The sequence below is a fragment of the Castor canadensis genome, chromosome 6 (genome assembly GCF_047511655.1).
Source record: "Castor canadensis chromosome 6, mCasCan1.hap1v2, whole genome shotgun sequence".
Lineage (NCBI taxonomy): Eukaryota > Metazoa > Chordata > Mammalia > Rodentia > Castoridae > Castor > Castor canadensis.
Window position 1 is genome coordinate 176,591,727 of NC_133391.1, and position 18,501 is coordinate 176,610,227.

The 18,501-nt window shown below is 54.0% G+C and overlaps 1 protein-coding gene across 1 annotated transcript in view; it reads left to right on the forward strand.

Annotated features, from left to right (window-relative positions):
- Positions 1 to 18,109, forward strand: part of Slc6a3 (solute carrier family 6 member 3) — a 35,811-nt gene extending 17,702 nt beyond the window's left edge. The window contains exons 6-14 of the mRNA XM_074075358.1: positions 294 to 397; positions 1,564 to 1,688; positions 5,739 to 5,851; positions 6,875 to 7,003; positions 7,608 to 7,707; positions 9,314 to 9,414; positions 12,138 to 12,305; positions 13,846 to 13,917; positions 16,639 to 18,109. Coding sequence (XP_073931459.1) covers positions 294 to 397; positions 1,564 to 1,688; positions 5,739 to 5,851; positions 6,875 to 7,003; positions 7,608 to 7,707; positions 9,314 to 9,414; positions 12,138 to 12,305; positions 13,846 to 13,917; positions 16,639 to 16,662 — 936 coding nt within the window. The 3' untranslated portion in view covers positions 16,663 to 18,109. The remainder of the gene's footprint in view (positions 1 to 293; positions 398 to 1,563; positions 1,689 to 5,738; positions 5,852 to 6,874; positions 7,004 to 7,607; positions 7,708 to 9,313; positions 9,415 to 12,137; positions 12,306 to 13,845; positions 13,918 to 16,638) is intronic.
- The last annotated feature ends 392 nt before the right edge of the window (positions 18,110 to 18,501 follow it).

Below are 18,501 nucleotides of genomic sequence, written 5' to 3' on the forward strand. Positions count from 1 at the left end.
TGCTCGTGGGTGATGTTGAGTGTAAAACTGAGGGGCCTATGGCTGGGGATGTGTTTCAAGACGTGAGAGACCCTGAATTGAAAACCCAGCACAGCTGGAAAAAAAACAAAAACCAAAAACCATGGGGCCCTAAGGGCAGCATGGCAGTTTCTCAGGCCTGGGCCAGTCCTGTGGGAACCGTGTGCAGTCACTTGCACAGTTGCCTCTGACAGCACTGGCCCCCGCCTCAGATGGAATGAGCTTCCCGCAGTCCTCTCAAATCACCTGCCTCACTCCCCCACTCCTCTCTGTAGGTGTGGATAGACGCTGCCACGCAAGTGTGTTTCTCCCTGGGCATCGGCTTTGGGGTGCTGATTGCATTCTCCAGTTACAATAAGTTCACCAACAACTGCTACAGGTAAGCCCCAAGCTCCATCACAGACAGTGGTCTGCAAAACCCTGTTGTCATAGCTCTTGGTGGGCACCGACTTTTGGAAATGGCATGCCCCTGGAGGAGAAATCATACTCACAGAAACCTGTGAGCCATATGGTTTTTTTAAGTGGAAATTAGAACCCAGCAGCACTAGCAGGAGTCTTGACCATCAAGGAAGGTAAGGAAACAGGCAGAAATGTGTGTCACCTTCTGACTACCTCCGTCCTCTGCGTGGACTGGCCCTCTTTCTCCCCTCCTCCCTCTCAGCCAGCCCCAGAGGGTATTTCTCCCCTAATCAGGGCCAGGCTTCCCCTAGAGACCCTTCCAGGGACCTCCTGAATGTGCCCCTATGGTCTGTACTTAGGGAACCTGGGCCCAGGAGGTCACCCCAGATCTTGAGCAACCAGCCCATACTACCCAGGTCAGGAAAACCTGCACCACCTGCAGCTACATGCTGGACCCAAAATCCTCCTGAAAACAGAAGCAGAATTAAATCTGAGACCTGCTTTCTTTGACCTTTATGGGCTTGTGTTTGCTTTCACGTCATGAGGATAAAAATGCACTAAATATACCAACAAATTGAGCACAGCACACTGGCCAGATGGACCACTGCAGGGGGGTCCCACAGTGGATGCCAGACAGCAAGTCCTGAGCTAGCCCCTGCCTGGAGCCCGCCATGTCCACCTTCTCTGCAGATTAGCCACACAGGTACCCAGGCAGGGCACTGAGCTCCTGTGGCACCCTGCACCCTCTTGCTTGTATCTAGCTCTCTGATTCTCAGCCTTCAGAGTGGGATCCCCAGCCCAGCAGCACCCCAAGGTATGCACGGGAAATGCAGCTGTGCCCTACTCAGAGTCTGCATTGCAACAGTCCCCAAGGCGTGTGCACATCTAGATTCTAGAGCCCTGCCCTACAGCCCAGCGGGGCACACACTTGTTTCACCCACCCTGAGCCCTATGGGATCCCAGGAGCCAGGAGGGCCCAGGTGGCCCCAGTAGAGGATCTGCTAGCTGCAGACAGCCTGACGGTGCTTGTCTAGAAACCCTAACCTGCCCACCCCTTCCATAGACATGGCAAGTGGAGATGATTAGCAGTCACAGGGCCATAGCCAGCTCTGCAGGGGCCACAGCTTGGCTGTCTTGTTCCCGCAGAGATGCCATCATCACCACCTCCATCAACTCTCTGACGAGCTTCTCCTCTGGCTTTGTTGTCTTCTCCTTCCTGGGGTACATGGCACAGAAGCACAGCGTGCCCATCGGGGACGTGGCTACAGACGGTGAGCCCCTGCCCCACCACACCTTCATTGTTTCTTGTGGTGCAAAACCAGAGTGACCTGCACAGGGCCTGGACCACATTTGTCCACAGGAGTGGCTGACTTAAAGGAGGGCATGGTGGCCAGCGTGTGTCTGAGTGCAGCTGACTAGCATCGGAAGCAGTGACCCAGTCCTCCCTGTGCTACCCACCCTCAGTGCTGGGCCATCATGGCCAGTGCAACCACAGGGCCAAATGCAACCGAGGGGCCCATTCAGCACCTCTGACCTCTGCCACACACTCCCGGCAGACACTATGTGGCTGTAGGATCAGGATCTGGGTGGACATTATCAGGTGCTGAGAGTTCCTTTGTGCGATGGTTGGGAGGGTGCACAGGCAGCTCGGGGGAGGGCAGGACTGAGGTCCTCCATGTCTCACGGTGGTAGGACTGGAAGGCTCTCGGCTTTGGTGTGGCTCCACATAAATGAGGCCTCACGAGTAATCTATTCTCGACAAGTATCCAAGAGACCACACTTAGGTGGATGGGACTTTGGTCACAATCAGAGAGATCCCTGATGACTCTGGCATGTGATCTCTCCCACCCTACTTTTGGTGTTGAGTGTCCACACCTGGAAGTTGTGGCTGAAAGTTAGAGGGGTGAGGGTGGAGGACTTGGCTATGTGCAGGTGATATGGCGTCTCAGTTTGTTTACTCTTGCTATGACAAAATACCCGACTATGGGGACTTTACGAAGAAAAGAGTTTTCTTTAACTCACAAAGGTCCAAGAGTGTGGTGTCTTGGCTCTGGCGATGTCCAGAGGCAGATAGTAGAGGAAGGGAGGTGGCTGTGAGCAGACAGGCCACGCGCATGCACTTTCTAACAACCTGTTTTCTTGGTAACTACTTGTGCTGCTCTGATTTCCATTGCTGTGGTGAATAACCCATGAGAATCAATTCAAAGGAAGAAAGGCTCACAGTTTCAGAGGTTCCAGCCCATGATCCTTTGGCCCCATTGCTTTGGGTTGATGGCAGGCAGACATCATGTGACTAGGAGGAAAGAGCAAGAGGAAGGTCCAGGGACAAGATCAGCCCTTCGAAGGCACTCCCCAGTGACTAGTTCCTCCAGTGAAGTTCCCAACAGTCCACTCAGCCATGAACCAATCGATAGATTAGTCTATTGATGAGGCTAGTGCCCTTGTAGCCCAGTCAAGTCTCAACGGTGCTACCGATTGGGGACATTACAGATCCAAACCGTGACACTAACCAGTGCCGGGAGAGCTACCCACTCCTGAGAGACCCAACGCAGTCTCTGGAGAAAGACATGGATCCATTCATGAGGGCAGACCCCACAACCCAACACCGCTGGTGGCCCCTCCAGCTCATTACATTCACATTGACAGTTAAGCTTCATTGCTTAACTGCCAAACCATGGCCTATGGGTAGAAAACTGACCCTCAGTGGGAAGCCTGCTGGCCAGAGAGAGCCAAGACAGCAGGCACAGGTGCAAGGCCTGAAGAGGGGCCCTGAAGCACTGGGGTCATCTCCTCTCTCCAATTCATGGGTTGAAGAGCACAGAACTGCAGGTGTCCTGAGGCAGCTCAGGGGATCCTGACAGCCAGCACCCCTCCCCTTGTTCTGTGGCCAGCAGAGGACACCCATTTCCCTCCAGACTGAGCCCCTGGCTCAGGCGGACTCCTATCCAGTGTCCCCTCCTGGCCTCCTCTGGCTCTCTCCACCTAGGACCACTTTAGGGAGCAGGGGTTGCTGCCCTTAGGCTCAGAGACGCCCCTGCCCTCGCTGTGTTAGCACTGACTGACCTCTCCCTGGGTCTCAGGGTCCAAGGAAGGAGGTGTGGGGGTTGGTGGGGCCAGCCATAGTTATCCCTTGTTCTTGGACAGCTGAGCATTAGGACCTTACTCTGCAAATAGTAAACAGCCTGGAGCCTGAAAGTGTTGCTCCACACCTGCAGGAAGATAGCCAGGTGCTCGCGTGACAGCACAGGGTTCCCTAAGCCCACATTCTCTTCTCAAGGAAAAAAAATCTAATAAAGGCAAGAGAGCGAGAACATCATGCAAATAAATGCAGCTGTGGAATTTACTCTCTGCTGCATTTATGCATCTGCACCATCCTGTCTGCCCTTTATTATGATAAACTCCTGAGAGCTCTTTAACCCCGGAAAGTTAAGTTGAAGATCTTCTGTGCATCTCTTCACAAGCCAAGTATGTATCACTTACAGCCCTAACTCTCCAGACCACAGGGTGAAATGCCAACTCAGGTGCAGAACCGGAAGGTGGAAATAATCTCTGTGTTTACCAGAGTTCACCTGGGTTCATGGCTTTTGCCTTTAAACTTCCAAGTCTCAAAAGAGCCTGGGTCCCCACCCCATGCTGGAAACTTGGGTTGCAGGAAGCCCAGGTCTACACCTGTAAAATCACTAGGAAGTGGTCCAGCTCTGGTCTCTGGATCTGAAAACATGTAGATGCCACTTCCTATAGCAGGTGCAATACTCACGCCCTGCTGAGATGGGGGTCAGGAACAGTCTGCAGGCAGAGGCTCCAGTTCACCCTGGTGAGCAAAGGATGAGTGTCTCTAAAGGAGCCTGGAAGGTGGTCTGCTCTCAGTCAGTGAGGATCACCTGAGACCAGATGCCATCGAGTCTCAGTGGCACCTGCCATGTAGCCACACTGCCTCACCAGCATTGTCACCTGCTGGTTTTGAGGAAGCCCGAGTTGTCCCCAGTGAGCCATATTGAGGACAACTCTTTGATCTTGCGGGAGCTGCACTCAGCCTGGCATGTCCTCATCTTGTTGGGGTGACAGGGCAAAAGATTCATGTCTCATCTTTAGGGTTTATCTTGAGGACCCCAGTCTCAGACCCTGAGGGACACTGGGCTGGACTCCAGTGACCAGCATCTTATGGCTTGAGGCAGCAGGGGGTCTCTGGCTTTCATGCTTGCAGGTGCTCACTCTTCAGAGCTCCTCAGGGTCCCCTCATATTGACACTCATCTCAGTGTGGGCTCCTAGGGTTCCCTGCTGTGGGGGACCTCTGAAGGGCTCCCTGGGAAGTCACAGGGCTCATACCCATTTGTATTGTGTCAGCAGATCAGGCACAGTCTCCACCAGCCTCAGAGGGACAGGAGTTCAGCTCCCATGTGCTTGGAGGGTGGAGGGCAGAAACATACCCATGATGCATTGCTGCATTTTAAAATCAGGCTACCCAAGTTGAATACACGTGTCTGTGCATGTGAGTGTGTTTGTGATTGTGTGTGCATGTGTGAGTGTAAGGTTGTGTATGTATTGTGTGATGTGTGTGTGCACACATGTGTTCTTTCATGTATTTGTAGCTCGTGTGTGTACATGTATGTTTGTGTGTGCATGCATGTATGTGGGTATGTTCGTGTGTGGTGTGTACATATGTGTCTGTTTATTATATGTGTGTATTGGTGTATGTGGTTGTGTGGTTGTGTGCACGTGTGTAATGTTGGTGTGTGTGTTTGTGTGTTTTGTGTGCACATATGTGACTGTGTGTGTGTTGGTGTGTTCATGTTCGTGCACACACGTTACATGTTGGTTTGTGTGTTTGTGTGGCATGTGCATATGTGTAACGTTAATACATGTGCTTGGGTTGGATGTGTGGGTGTACGCATGTGTGTTGTGCGTGTCTGCATGTTTACGTGTGCACATGTGTGTTGGTACATGTGTTTGTGTGTGTTCATGTGTGTGTGTTGTGTGCATCACACTATCTGCACACAGCAACTGGATTTTGTCATGGGGTAACTGGGGCAAAGGCATGGCCTGCTGCAGGAGCCATGCAGCCCTGTTCTGTGCTCCACTCCCAGCTTGGATTTTTGCACTTCTTGCTCCTCGTGGCCAGCATGGGCTGAGTGAGTTGGGAATGAGGCTGCCAGGCTAGGGGTGAGCAGAACCCTTCCAGTGGGTTCTGGGGTGTTTTCTAGAGTCCTGGGCTGGTGTCTGCTGACCTCACAGCGGGGAGGACCCTCGGGGGAACATGACGGGATCGGGTGGGTGAGGAGAAGCAGGCGTCGTGGCCAGCAGAGTGGCACTGTGATTGCAGGGCCGGGGCTGATCTTCATCATCTACCCTGAGGCGATCGCCACGCTTCCACTGTCCTCTGCTTGGGCTGTGGTTTTCTTCGTCATGCTTCTCACTCTGGGGATCGACAGCTCTGTGAGTAGCCTGGGCCCTTGGACTGCCATGCCGGCAAGACCCCAAACCGATCCCGACCCTCACGTGCTGGGCACAGAGCCCATGCGTGGGACTCGAGCGAGCCCACAATGAGTGGACACCCTCTCTGGGACAGGGGTGGGCAGTGAAAAAGCTGACTTACCCTTCTTCTTCCCACTGGGGCATCAGCAGGCCCCAAACTGGACACCTCAGAGTGGGCCCTTCCTGGCCAGCTTTCCCTGAGGCATTGAGGCTGACCACCACCCAGGCCTGGCCCTGGACGCTCTGTGTGCACCCTCTGGGGTCCAGTCCTGAAGTTGGGCCTGCTGCATTTCCTCAGGTTCCTTCTTCCCCATCCACTGTCCAGGACCATCCACTGAGCCCCAGGACAACAGGACTGGCTGGGGTGCTTGCTGCTGCTCCAGGCCATTTGACTACCCTGATGCAGCTTACGGCTTGCTTACTAGAAAGCTTGAGCCAAGAGTCCCTATTCCCAGAGATGTGTCTCACATACCACTGCTCCCACCTTCATCTCACACCCAGCTCGGTCATAGCCCCTGGGTGGACCACTGGCCCCTATGTTCCTGCAACCCAGAGGAAGCAACTCTGAGCAGTACTTACTGTGCACAGGGCATGCACTGGTGACAAGGCTGCCTGGATGGCATCCCAGGGTGATGCAACAGGGAACATTACAGTGACAGGCCAGCTGCACCTTCAGGTACCTGTGAAAGGGACATTTTGCTTAGGAAAACCTGGCAGAGCCCTGCCTTAGTGATTCACTCACCCGCAAGCCAGTGGATGGTACCATTTTAGCCAAGTAGCACTTCACCCACCCAGGGACATCATGGTGACCGTGGTAAACCTCCAGGGCCTCTGTCTGAGGGCCATGTCACCAGGGAAGCCCCACCGAAGCTCTCTTCTCATCCGGCCCCTGCACTGCTGTGCAGGTCACTCCTGTCACATGCCCCACTGAGTGACAAGTGAAGTGCCCGGGTGGTGCCGAGCACTGTGCTCTGTGTCCTGCAGATGGGTGGCATGGAATCCGTGATCACTGGACTCATTGACGAGTTCCAGCTGCTGCATCGGCACCGGGAGCTCTTCACGCTTGGTATCGTTCTGGCCACCTTCCTGCTCTCTCTCCTGTGCGTCACCAACGTACGTACTGTTGCCTACTCGTGTCTCATTAGCGCCCCAGTGCTGGGCAGTGGTTTGGTACTGTTGGTCTGGACAGCTTACAGCATTTCTAAGAAGCTGCACTACACATGCACACAGTCACACATGCACACATGCATGCACACTCACACATGTGCATGCACGCACACACACTCATACTAGCCACACACAGGTGGCTGTGCATCTGGAATTTGGTCCCAGAGACACTTTGTCATCTGGACAGCATCTTGGAAGTGCCTATGACTAAAGCCTCCTCCCTGGGGCTGTGGGCAGTGGGCTGGAAGGTGGCTGATGCCTGACTGAGGAGCCAGGACCACTTCTGCTGCAAGGGAGCAATGCCAAACTTGGCATTTGGTTGCTTCTGTCTCTCATCCACCTGAGCCCCAGAAAGGAAAGGAGAGGAGAGGAGACATGGCTTCTGTTTTTCACGATAGACATGCCCTTAAGAAGTTACATGTAGATTGGAGTTTAGTGACTCAAATCGGCTTTATATGGTGTAAATAAAATATCGTTTAGGAAAAGCATTTTCGTGGGGGAAATGGTCACAGCCTGGTCCCCCGTTCAGCCAGGTCTCCCTCTTTTCCAGGGGGGCATCTATGTCTTCACACTGCTGGATCACTTTGCAGCCGGCACATCCATCCTCTTTGGTGTACTCATCGAGGCCATCGGGGTGGCCTGGTTCTATGGTAAGTTGGGTGGAAGTCCAGACCTGGGTTGTCTCTGTGGCTAGCTGAGCTGGTGCCCTCTTGCTTTCATTCTGGCAAAGCTGCCTTGTAAAGAGGCATTTTAGTCCCAGAGACTTGAATTGGATTCCCACGCATCACAGAGGGGACTGTCAGTAGCCTGTCCTGCTGGATCAGTGAGGATGGCTCACCAGGCTGGCCACCCAGGAAGCCACACTGTGCCCAGAGATGCTCGGGTTGGCTGCACCACCTAGTTGGGTGGGAGAGTAAGGCTTATTGGGGTGCTGGGCCCCTCATAGCTGCTGGCGGAAAGGAGATGCCCTGTTCAACTGACCAGGAGTCCCTGCAGACAAATGCCAAGGAGGCTTTGGCCTGGTCAGGGAAGGACGTGCCAGCCTGTCCCTCATAAGGGAACTCGGTCAGATAGTGCTGTTGGCTTGAGCAAAGGAGGTCAGATATGGCTGTCTTTCAAAGGTGCTGTCGTTCATGTGCCCTGATGACTATTTCAGATCATCCCAGATCCAAGGCCCCAGACCACCTAGTCTCATTTCTTATTTATAAATTAGATCTGTAGGACCATCCATCAGAATACACTAGCCTGCTGTGCACCAAGTGTCCCTGGAGCTCTGAATCTGATGATAGGGACCGCCCAGGACTTGCCCAAGGGACTCCTTTTCCCGTTCCTCCTGAGCCCAGCTCTCCGTGTCTAGGTTCTGAGGTGGGGCGACAGGGGCTCTGCACAGAGCCTTCTTTCTGAGACCATGAGGCCTGCAAAGCCCAACCAGGCCTCAGCCCAGCACTGCAGCCACAAGAGTCAGAGGCCAGCCGGATTTGGGTGTGCAGGGGAGCTTCTTATCAATTAGTAAGAATTAAATAATATTACTGAAAGAAGCACATTCTTAAGTGGACTGCTGGCACTTGCCACGGGGAGAAAATACCATCTGTTAAATTTCTAGAAGTAGCTTTTCACTTAATGAAAGATGGTTTTATACAATGGAGTATTGTTCGGCCTTAAGGAAGGAAAGAGATACTGGTACATGCTCCAATGTGCACGGACCTCGAAGACATTAGCTAACTGAATCGAGCCAGTCCCCAAAGCATAAAAGCGGTGTGATTCCAGCCACGTGAGGAGTGGGTCTGTGGAGAAATACTGCCGGGCAGAGGTTCAGTTTCGGAAGAGAACATTCTGGAGATGGATGGTTGTGACAGGTGCACAGCAGTATAGGTCACTTAATACCACTGAACACTGTGCTGAAAAGCAGTTACAATGGTAAATTTACCTTGTGTGCATTTTATTACAATTTTAAAGGTGGGGAAAGTACTGATTGCAGAGGGGGCAGGAAGCCGTGGGGCAGGGAGGAGGCCTCAAGGGCAGGCCGGCCAGGGAGTGTTAATGGGGCCATGCGTGACCCTGACCACCGGCCCCCCTGGTGCATCATCAGAGCCGACAGCACAGGGCAGGGTTGCAGCCAGCAGGACCACCAAGGGGCTCTGGACTGGAGCCTGGCCACCTTTGCAGGAGGCTGGGTGCAGCCAAAGCTGGAGGTCCATGGGATAACCTCTGGGGTCAAGAGGACCTGATGTGACTGGTGTCCTCTGCCTTCCTCAGGGGTCCAGCAGTTCAGCGATGACATCAAGCAGATGACAGGACAGAGGCCCAGCCTGTACTGGCGACTGTGCTGGAAACTGGTCAGCCCCTGCTTCCTCTTGGTAAGGACCTCAGACACTTCCTACCCTTAGCCCTCCCTACGCCCACCCTAATGCTTCAAGATCAGAGTCACTGTGGCTGGCGTTAGTGGGTCCAGGACAAAGCTGAGGAGACGAAGCAGGTTAATTATGTCGTCTCTGGTCTCATGAAGGCATCTTCCACCTTCCCTGTTGGTCCCCTGAGAGAAACTCACCTGTGATCCCGGGTGACCTTAGACCCCACTGAGGTCAAAATGAGTCCTGCCCTTAGGTGGCACCTCTGTGTTTGTCTTCTGTGTGCTTCTGCAGCGAGGATGGAGGTAGAATTTAGTCCTTCCAGGCTGAGGGGTGAAGTGCTGACAGGTGCTGGAAGCCCAGAGCTCAGCAATGGCCTAGACTGTCCCTGAGCCCCAATCCCTCCTCAGCTCCAGGCACCCCTACCGCAGCCCATCACCACATGTCTTCTACAACCCAGGCCTGGGATTAGCAAACTAGATGGCCAGCCATTCTGCCAGCCACCTGTTTGGTAAACAGAGTTTTATTGAGACATGGTCACACCATTCACCTGTGGATCAGCAGTGGTTACTTCCCCGCTACAACAGCAGAGACCAAGGTGGCCAGCAAAACCACACTTCTCCAGTCTGTCTGGACAGGTGACTTCAGAGAGCTATACAAGGGCTGCCCAGGTCTAAGCAGAGAGTACCTGAGGTTCTCACACAGACGAACACCTGCTCTGAGTTCAGTGACCATGGGGGCATCGCAGAATGAGGGAAGTGACTTGGGCCAGACTCCACCAAACCAAGGACAAGTCCCAAGGGCCACAGGGGCCCCTGTGTTGAAGGAAACTTGCCATCCATACTGGCAGCTGGGGGAGCCCTTTAGGTACAGTGCAGGCAGGAGCCTGGGGTACAGGAAAGAAGCAAGAGATGGCTCTGCCTGAGAGGTTCTTGAAATAATGCTGGCCTTTGTGCCAAAGCTGACTTGGTTCCAGCTTGTGGGTCAGCTCACAGCCTCTGCAGCCCAGGGCAGCTCTTTCACCCACCCACTGAGCATGGGTGGGTGACATGGCCCACACTGAAGTTTGCAGGGGGGAAAACAGGATGCCCTCTTAGGAATCCCTGCCATGCTGGCCTCTTGCTCCCATCTGACGCAGCTGATCCTTTCTTGACTGTCCCTCCTTGGTCTGCTCCTGGTGGGTAAGCACCCCTCAACACCAAAGAGCTAACCTTGACCTGAGGAGACACCCACGCACACTAAACATGCCTTGCAGAATACTAGATGAAACCTATAAAGTATGCCCTCGGTTTTGCCAACTTGGAGGAGGCATGACAACTGCATTGCTTCACGGCCATTTCCCAGGAAGCCGTGTTTTTGACAGGAAAGGTGACTCCCAGGTTGTCTTGTGTTTCTTTCTCTAAGTCTCCGTGACTGCCGTCCTCTGGTCGTGCTACCACCTGGCCCCAAGGAGATGTGCACCCTGCAGGTGGCTCCTACAGGACCTGTGCAGCACTTACACCACACTGCCCAGGCACATTTACCAGAGCAAAGTCAACGTGCAGGGAGGAGCATGGCCCTGGCAGACACCATCTTTCTAAGATGTGTTATCGGGAGGAGCTAACAACATAGGAAAACAGTGCAGCAGTGCTCACCCCTTGTATCCCAGACTTATACACCTGGGAAATGCAGCTTCTAAACTACACCTGAGCAGCCGGGACGCATGCCCACTCCAGGGACACGCGGCTCTAAACCATGCTCAGTCCACCCGAGCAGCCAGGACGCATGCCCACACCCATCTGCTGCACACCCACTTGTTCACAGGACAGGCCTGCTGAGCTTCCTGTGGTGGCTTGAGACACAATCCTAAACCCCAGCTTACTTGGCCCTAAGTCTCAACTCAACCAGCCACACAGAAAAGGATGTTGAGGCCGGTGTAAGAGACGTGTGTCCAAACATTCCTAAGAGGGACTGTCTGAGTGTGTAACCTTGCCGACACAGAAACCAACAGGGAGTGAGAATTGGCAGACCAAGACATACTAAGCCGTGTCCACTGGAGCTCATGGTGGGTCCTTGGAAAGGACCCATCCTACCCAAGTACACAGCGCACATGAAGTTATGCATGCACACATAGGCACACAGTACACAGGTGGGTGCCAATTTTATGTGTAAGTTCACAGTACACCTGCAGGTGTGCAGTACACGCCTAGACGCACAGTACACCTATTGGTACACAGTAGGTGTGGGTAGTAGGTAGTACACGTGTAGGTATGCAGTACACAGAATGTGTTTTTAGACACATGGTTTGTGTTTGTTGAATGAGTGAATGAACTCTCTAGCAGGGGTCATATGCTACCCCACCCCCTATTTTGCAGCCATTGACTCTCCTGGTGGTGGCTCTGAGATAAGAACCATGAGTTTATCAGGCTTCTTCCCAGAATGAGCAGAGATGGAGCCTGGGTGTCCCGGGATGGCTCCACGGGGCACGGCTGTGAATTCACACACAGATCAGGAGACAGCATGCTGGAGGTGGCCAGTTTTGTTTTGTTTTAATGTCCAGCAAAGGCTGGACTGGAGTAGGGTAGGGTAGGACATAGGACAGAACAGATGGTTCCTCGGGAGGACGGTGCTTCGCTCAGGGCCAGGCCTGGGTCGCCTGTCTGCAGGGCCTGGCCAGGGTCCAGCACTGATCTCCAACTCTGTCCTAGCGCCCGCCTGCCAGCACTGCCTGACTTCTTGCCTGTTGGTTTCAGTTTGTGGTCGTGGTCAGCGTCGTGACCTTCAGGGCCCCCCACTATGGAACCTATATCTTCCCAGACTGGGCCAATGCCCTGGGCTGGGCCATCGCTACATCCTCCATGGCCATGGTGCCCATCTATGCCACCTACAAGTTCTGCAGCCTGCCGGGGTCCTTTCGAGAGGTGGGTGTTTGGACAGGCTCCCCCTGATGTGAGGTTCAGGTGGTATCCCTGACTCACCTCGGACCAGGAGGAAGCCAGAGGGTGGTGACTGTGACAGAGGGTGGACCAGTGAGGAGCTGGTGCAACAGGAAGGAGGGTGGACGTCCACCCGTGTGTGAAAACGTGTCACCCTTGTGTCTGTGTCCACACTTGTGCCTGTGTATGCATCTGTATGTCTGTGTGTCCGTGTGCATCCATGCGCCTGTGTGTGTGTCTACTTATGTATGTGCTTGTATGTATGTTCACTGTGTCTACGTGTCTGTGTGTCCGTGTGTCTGTCCACATGCCTGTCGGTGTCCACATTTCCTGCCCTGTCTGTCTTGTGTGTTACATGTGTGCATGAATACCTGTAAGCTCAGCTACTGGGAGGCAGCCATCTGACCCCTCCCTCTCCATGGGCTGAGCCCACCTTTGGTGGAGCAAGGATGCCTAGGAGCCACCAAGCCGTGGGCCCTCCTGTGGCAGGGAGCTTTGGAGCTCATGCTGCCGACTGCTTCTCCACTCTGCTGACTTTTGTCCCCTGGAAAGCAGAGCCAGGTGAACTGGTATCCAGGTCCCTTGTTTGACCTTCTGCACTGCAATTCCTGGAAGAGACAAGAACACAGTTCCTTGGGCTAGGCCTCGAGTTCCCAGGGGCCGCTATATGCTGGAGCCCATGGGTTTCTGGGAGCAGCCACCCTGACCCAGGCACTGGAGCCCATTGCTGTACCTGAAGAGCTCAAGGACTCACTCTGGAGCCATATGGTGCCCCTTTGTCTCAAACACCATGCGTGTCCCTCACCCCACCTGCTGGCTGGCACTCAGCAGTCCCCCCAGTTGTCAGGCCAGTCTGGTCTGGGAACAGGCAAAGCACAGCATATGACCAGGGCTGTGACCCTCGGGCTACCCAGGCTTAGGGGGCAGGGGAGTGCCAGGGCCCCACACATAGCTAAGGGCGTTGGCCTTGGGCCCTGCTGACCTGCCAGAGCTCTGCCAGGGAAAAGCTGGCACCTGTGGAGTCTAAGACTGCCATGCTCAGTTTAGTGCTGAGCTCGCAGAAGGGAGGGTCTGCTCGGTGGCCTAAACAGCCAGGTTCCTAGCTTCTCCCAGCACCCAACTCTGGACACAAACCTGAGACAGGTGCTGTGTGTTCATGGGACAGGGCTATAGGGCCCCAGGCGGGACCTGGCCTCAGAGCATCAGAAACAGTCCTGGCTCCTAAGTTGAGTTTCTGGTGGATGCTGGCTCTGGGGGTGCTGTGTGACACCCAGACTCGAGAGCCAGTAGTGGAAGAAAGTAAGCACTCTGGCAGGGGTGGGTGAGGGCTGGCACGCCATGACTTAGAGACAGAGACCTCTCAGCACCGCGAGAGTGGTGCGCTGTGCTGCAAGTCATCGGGGTGTTGGTTTGCTGCCTCACTCGGGGTTAAGGACCCCAGTCTGTAGCTCCCACATCCGACAGTGTGTCTGCTGAAGAGAGCTTGTGAGCAGTTCCGGGCACCAATGCCCTCATTCTCTCGTAGAAACTGACCTACGCCATCACACCCGAAAGGGATCGCCAACTCGTGGGCAGAGGGGAGGTGCGCCAGTTCACGGTGAGTCTGCCACCCCAGCAGGGCCCTTGGGCAGAGAATTCAGAATGACCCAAAGAGCTATGTCCTTGCCCCAGAAAGCCAGGAGCTGCACATGGAAAAGCATTTGTCATGCCAGCAGGTCCCAGGAGCTGACCAGGGGCCGTTATGAAGCCCTTCCCTGAGGACAGGGCCGCCAGTGGTCAGCAGTGGTCCCTGGAGATGAGCAGAACTGGGGTGGGCTCTGCACAAGGAAAGGGCCCCGCTGGGAGGGCTGAGAAAATGTGAGGGTATGCAAGGGACCTACCCATCCCTTGGGAATGAGGAGGGAATGGTGCCAGAAGACACTGGCCAGAGGGCCTGGCGCATCCTGGGAGAGAGAGAAGGGCTGGGGTAGGTGGGAGGGCAGGACGTGTAAGGGTCAAGTCAGTCAGACATCTGTCAGCCAGCGGGGAGGCCAGGGCAGGACCCAGCATCCTCTAAGATAGAGTCAGGCTCTGAATGATCACAGCCTCCTGGTTTCATGAGCCCGTCCCTCCCCTAATGATGCCTTTGACCTAACAATCCATTTTGGCTGTGAGAGGACAGTTGGAAGGGAAATAGTGGAGTGGCTAGTGGAGAGCAGCCGAGGTGGCCCAAGAGGTCCTGAGAGGTAATCGATGATGGATGGATGGACGGACAATAGACAGATGGATAGCTAGATGGTAGGTAGGTAGATGGCAGCTAGATGATAGATGACACATTTGGGTTGTATTTTGCTACTGCTTTGTGGGTCTCGGTAATGTGTCTTTATCATATTCCCACATGCAATTTTTTTCATTGTGGGATGCTGGATATTTTTTAATTCTTTTCATATTCCTGAGGTTATTTGGAACACTCTGGGGTTTTGCTTTTCAAGGTTTGTGAGGTGAGTCCAGGGCAGCACTTGCCGTAGGACTCACTGTCCACCAGCTGGAGACGGTCATGAGCACTCCACCCAGGGCCTTGAGTCCCCCGTGAGTCACAGTGTTTCCAGCTGGGCTGGTGGGATGAGCACTGTGCAGGCCCTGCCTGGGCCTCAGAGACCCTCACAGCTCTGCCGGGAGCCTCCTCACACACACTGATCAGCCCAGCTCTCCAGGGGGCACCCTGCACAGTCCTCCAGGGGCCTCCCTGGTGCTCTGTCCTGTGAGCTCCAGCCACCTCAGCCCCCAAAGCCCAGGGAGTCCCTGGGCTTCTGTTCCCTATACTGCAATCCAAGTCCCCAAGGCAGCAAGCTGGGTGGCTGACAATTCTTGCTTAGGGGTCACCAGCCTTGGCTGTCTGATGTCCATCTTACAAACCATTAGGACACATGTTTTGCTCACTTTTGGGTTGTTGCAGATACTAGGGTAACTTCAATCTTCTTCCATCTTGGTCAGAAATACCTGTCTGTGGTTCTTATCCATTTGTCTTGACAGCGTGTGCTAGTCATTATGTAAACAAAGCACAGGTTTGTCATCGACTCTGCCTTTCTGTTGCCTTCTTCTTATGGACAGTTACCTTTTTCCTTCATCTCTGGTGGCCACACTTGGTCTGCCTGCCTTTTGTGACACCCACATCATTGTCATCTGCATGTCACTTCGACATCCCCCACACAGCTGTCCTCTGCTATGACCCTTGCAACATCTCTGGTTGATGCTCTGGCTCCTGGTGGAGGCTTCCATCTCATTTCTGATCTTGTTTGCAAGTTTGGGGGTCATCCTGGATACCCCTTCCTCCAGAGAAGGTCACCTTCTGTTCTGTTGGAGGCAAGAAAAGAGGGTCACATCACCAGGGGGATCAGAGCTGGGAGCTGGGGCCCAGGCTCAGTGTCCCCTCCTGTGGGTCTGCAGTGGGGCTGTCACCCAGAGCTGCTGCACAAGGACACTGGCTGATGGTCCCCCTGGCTGTGTCCCTGGCAGATGACTGCCCACTGCCCCCTCCCCTGGGCCCACACCACACGTGGGCTGGTTGGTGCCTGTGTCATGTTCTGACCAGAGCCAAGGAAGCCCTGGAGTCTTCCCAGTGGCGAGGACCAAAGAGCCTGTCATGAGGCTCTTCTTCATCCCTGGTGTGATTGTGTCAGAGATAAACCATGTAAGCTTTTGTTTTGAAAATGTGTAACACGGTTCTTGTTACCCAGTGTTTTCCTGTGGCACATACTCAGAAACAGGCTGAACGAACAGCAGTATGACAGACAGTGAGATTGTTGGCAGTCCACACAGCTGCCCCAGCCACTCTCCCATCCCTGAACCACCACTGTGGCTGCCCCCTACTTGCACTGGGGTCACCACAGCCAGACAGGCAGCACAGAACTGTTCTTCCTCACATGGAACTTGGGTCCCAAGAAAGTATCAGGGAGCAGGGGAGAGGGGACATCACTAAGCCACTCACAAGTCAGCAGGAGAACGCACTGGAGCTAGCACTGGATTTACAGGAGCTCCAAATATTCTAGCTCAATTGCTAGTCTCAACCAGGATCCACAGCCACTGCTGGCCCGTGCTCTGACCTGGTGCTGTGCCCACACCCCCAGTTCTCTTCTTCACCAAGCAATGCTTTATTTATAAAAGTATAAATTAGACCACCAGCCCCTGGCGCCCCCTGAAGCCTCAGAACCCTCGGTGGCTCCTCTGTGGTGGAGTGGCCGCTGGCTGAGGCAGCCTGAGTTCAACAGGGAGTCACTGGCCCCCCCAAGCAGCCTTTATACAGCTCCTCCTTTCTGAATAAATGCTGTTTTCTCTCCAGCTGCGCCACTGGCTCCTGGTATAGACTGGATGGAGACGGACGTCCGGGGCAGGTCATCTCTTCACAGCAGAGACACACGCAGACAGGACACCTGCGTGTGTAGGGAGAGGGCTGCTCCCACTTTTACCCTCGACTTGACAGAGAAACATCAGGCTTTATCCTTCGACTGTTCACACCATTCCACGCCACGGAGAGGACTCACTGTACGTTGTGTGTCACTGTAAGAACAACACAGACCTGCACACTGAGGTCAACCCCATCCCCTCCCCATCCCTGCGGGGTAGAAAACGTCAGACTGCACGCTCTTGTCTGTGCAAGGCTGGCTCCCCTCCCTCCACAGCTGCCCTGAAGAGCACAGGTCTTGCTGTCCCCTGTGCTCTGAGGAAAGGGACCTTGGTAACTGTACATACACTGTGCTCACAGTAGCTGCCTGGATCACTTATTTTGCTCAGATTTAAAAAGCCAAGTATGCTATTTTGCCTAACTGTGTAGAAGGTGAGATGTGTGCAAAGTCCTTTCCTGGTGCTTGGCTCTGAGCAGACTCTGACATGAGCGTCCTGTACACACCTTGCACACATGGGGTCTGTTCTGAGTCACAGAGGACAAGGGGCCCAGTGTGTGTGATGGGGGAGAATTGTGTTTGTTTCCTTGTAGCTGAGAAAAGTAAAACTTTTGGAACCAGCCTGGGATGTCACCAGTTCTAGAGCCTAGGGGTCCTGGTCACCTTATGGTCACCTCATTGTGGATTTCCATGCCACGAAGAGAAAGCATGCAACTCATAGCCAAAATGCTCCCCCACCCGACTCTCGAGCACACTGACATGTTAGGGTCCTGAGGCAGCCTGGAGACCATGCCCTGCTTGGTCTGGAGCCAGAACCTTTGGGAAAAGATCCCACATACACCTGGGTTTTGTTTGTCTCAGGCACACATCATATCAATGGGGACACTTCCATATTGGGAAATGGCTTTTTTAAATCATATTTATCTGTGAATCAAAACTATTCTCAAGCTGCAAGTTTCATCTCTGCAAATCTGTTGATGTTCCGGTTTTTGTTTACAAGAATAATGGGCAATACCAGGTGAAGAACATTGGCCAAGAGCTGCCTTTCCCTGGGCACACTGGCCGCGGCCCCTGAAAGGAAAAGTGGACGCCGTGGTGTACTTTGGCCTGACTTTGGTGGTGTACTTTGGCCCCAAAGAAATGGAGCCACGGTTCTGTCCAGGAGAGCCAAGGCCAGCTGCACAGAGCCAGTCTCAGGTGACCCCTGCAGGTGGACGTTGGCACCCGGGACTAGAGTTTGCTGCTCTATAGAAACTTCAGCCTGTAGACTTTGAGACTGTCTGCAGCTTTGGCTAAAAAGGAGTCAGGTCTCCACCTCTGTTCTGAGGAGCGACTGTAGAAATCCAGGTGTTGTCAATGTCTGTGTCTCATAGTCAGCGTCTTGTGTGGGTCCTATGAACAATAAATCTATGTTGGAAAATGACCTAGGCCACATTGTCCATCTTTGCTTGGCCATGTCATTTTGCACAGTCCCCTGCTCACCTGCTCACACCTGGGGTGGGGGAGGAAGAGCCAACTCCATCGGGGAGACTCTTTCACCCCAGTACATTTCCACACCTATGTCCCAGAGCCTGAAGCAGGTACATCTGCTGGGCTCCCACACAGGTGGGCCAGGTGTGACCCTGCAGGTCACCCTGTGGAGGTACAAAGCAATCCAGTTTGTACCTGGCCATTCAGGTGGGCTGACTGCTGGCCAGCCTGTCTTCCTGCAGCAACTTATCCATCCATCAGCAACCCTGTGGGTTCCTCATGTGTCCAGACTCAGGCCCCACAGCCTCACTACTGCCACTGCCCTGTCCCAA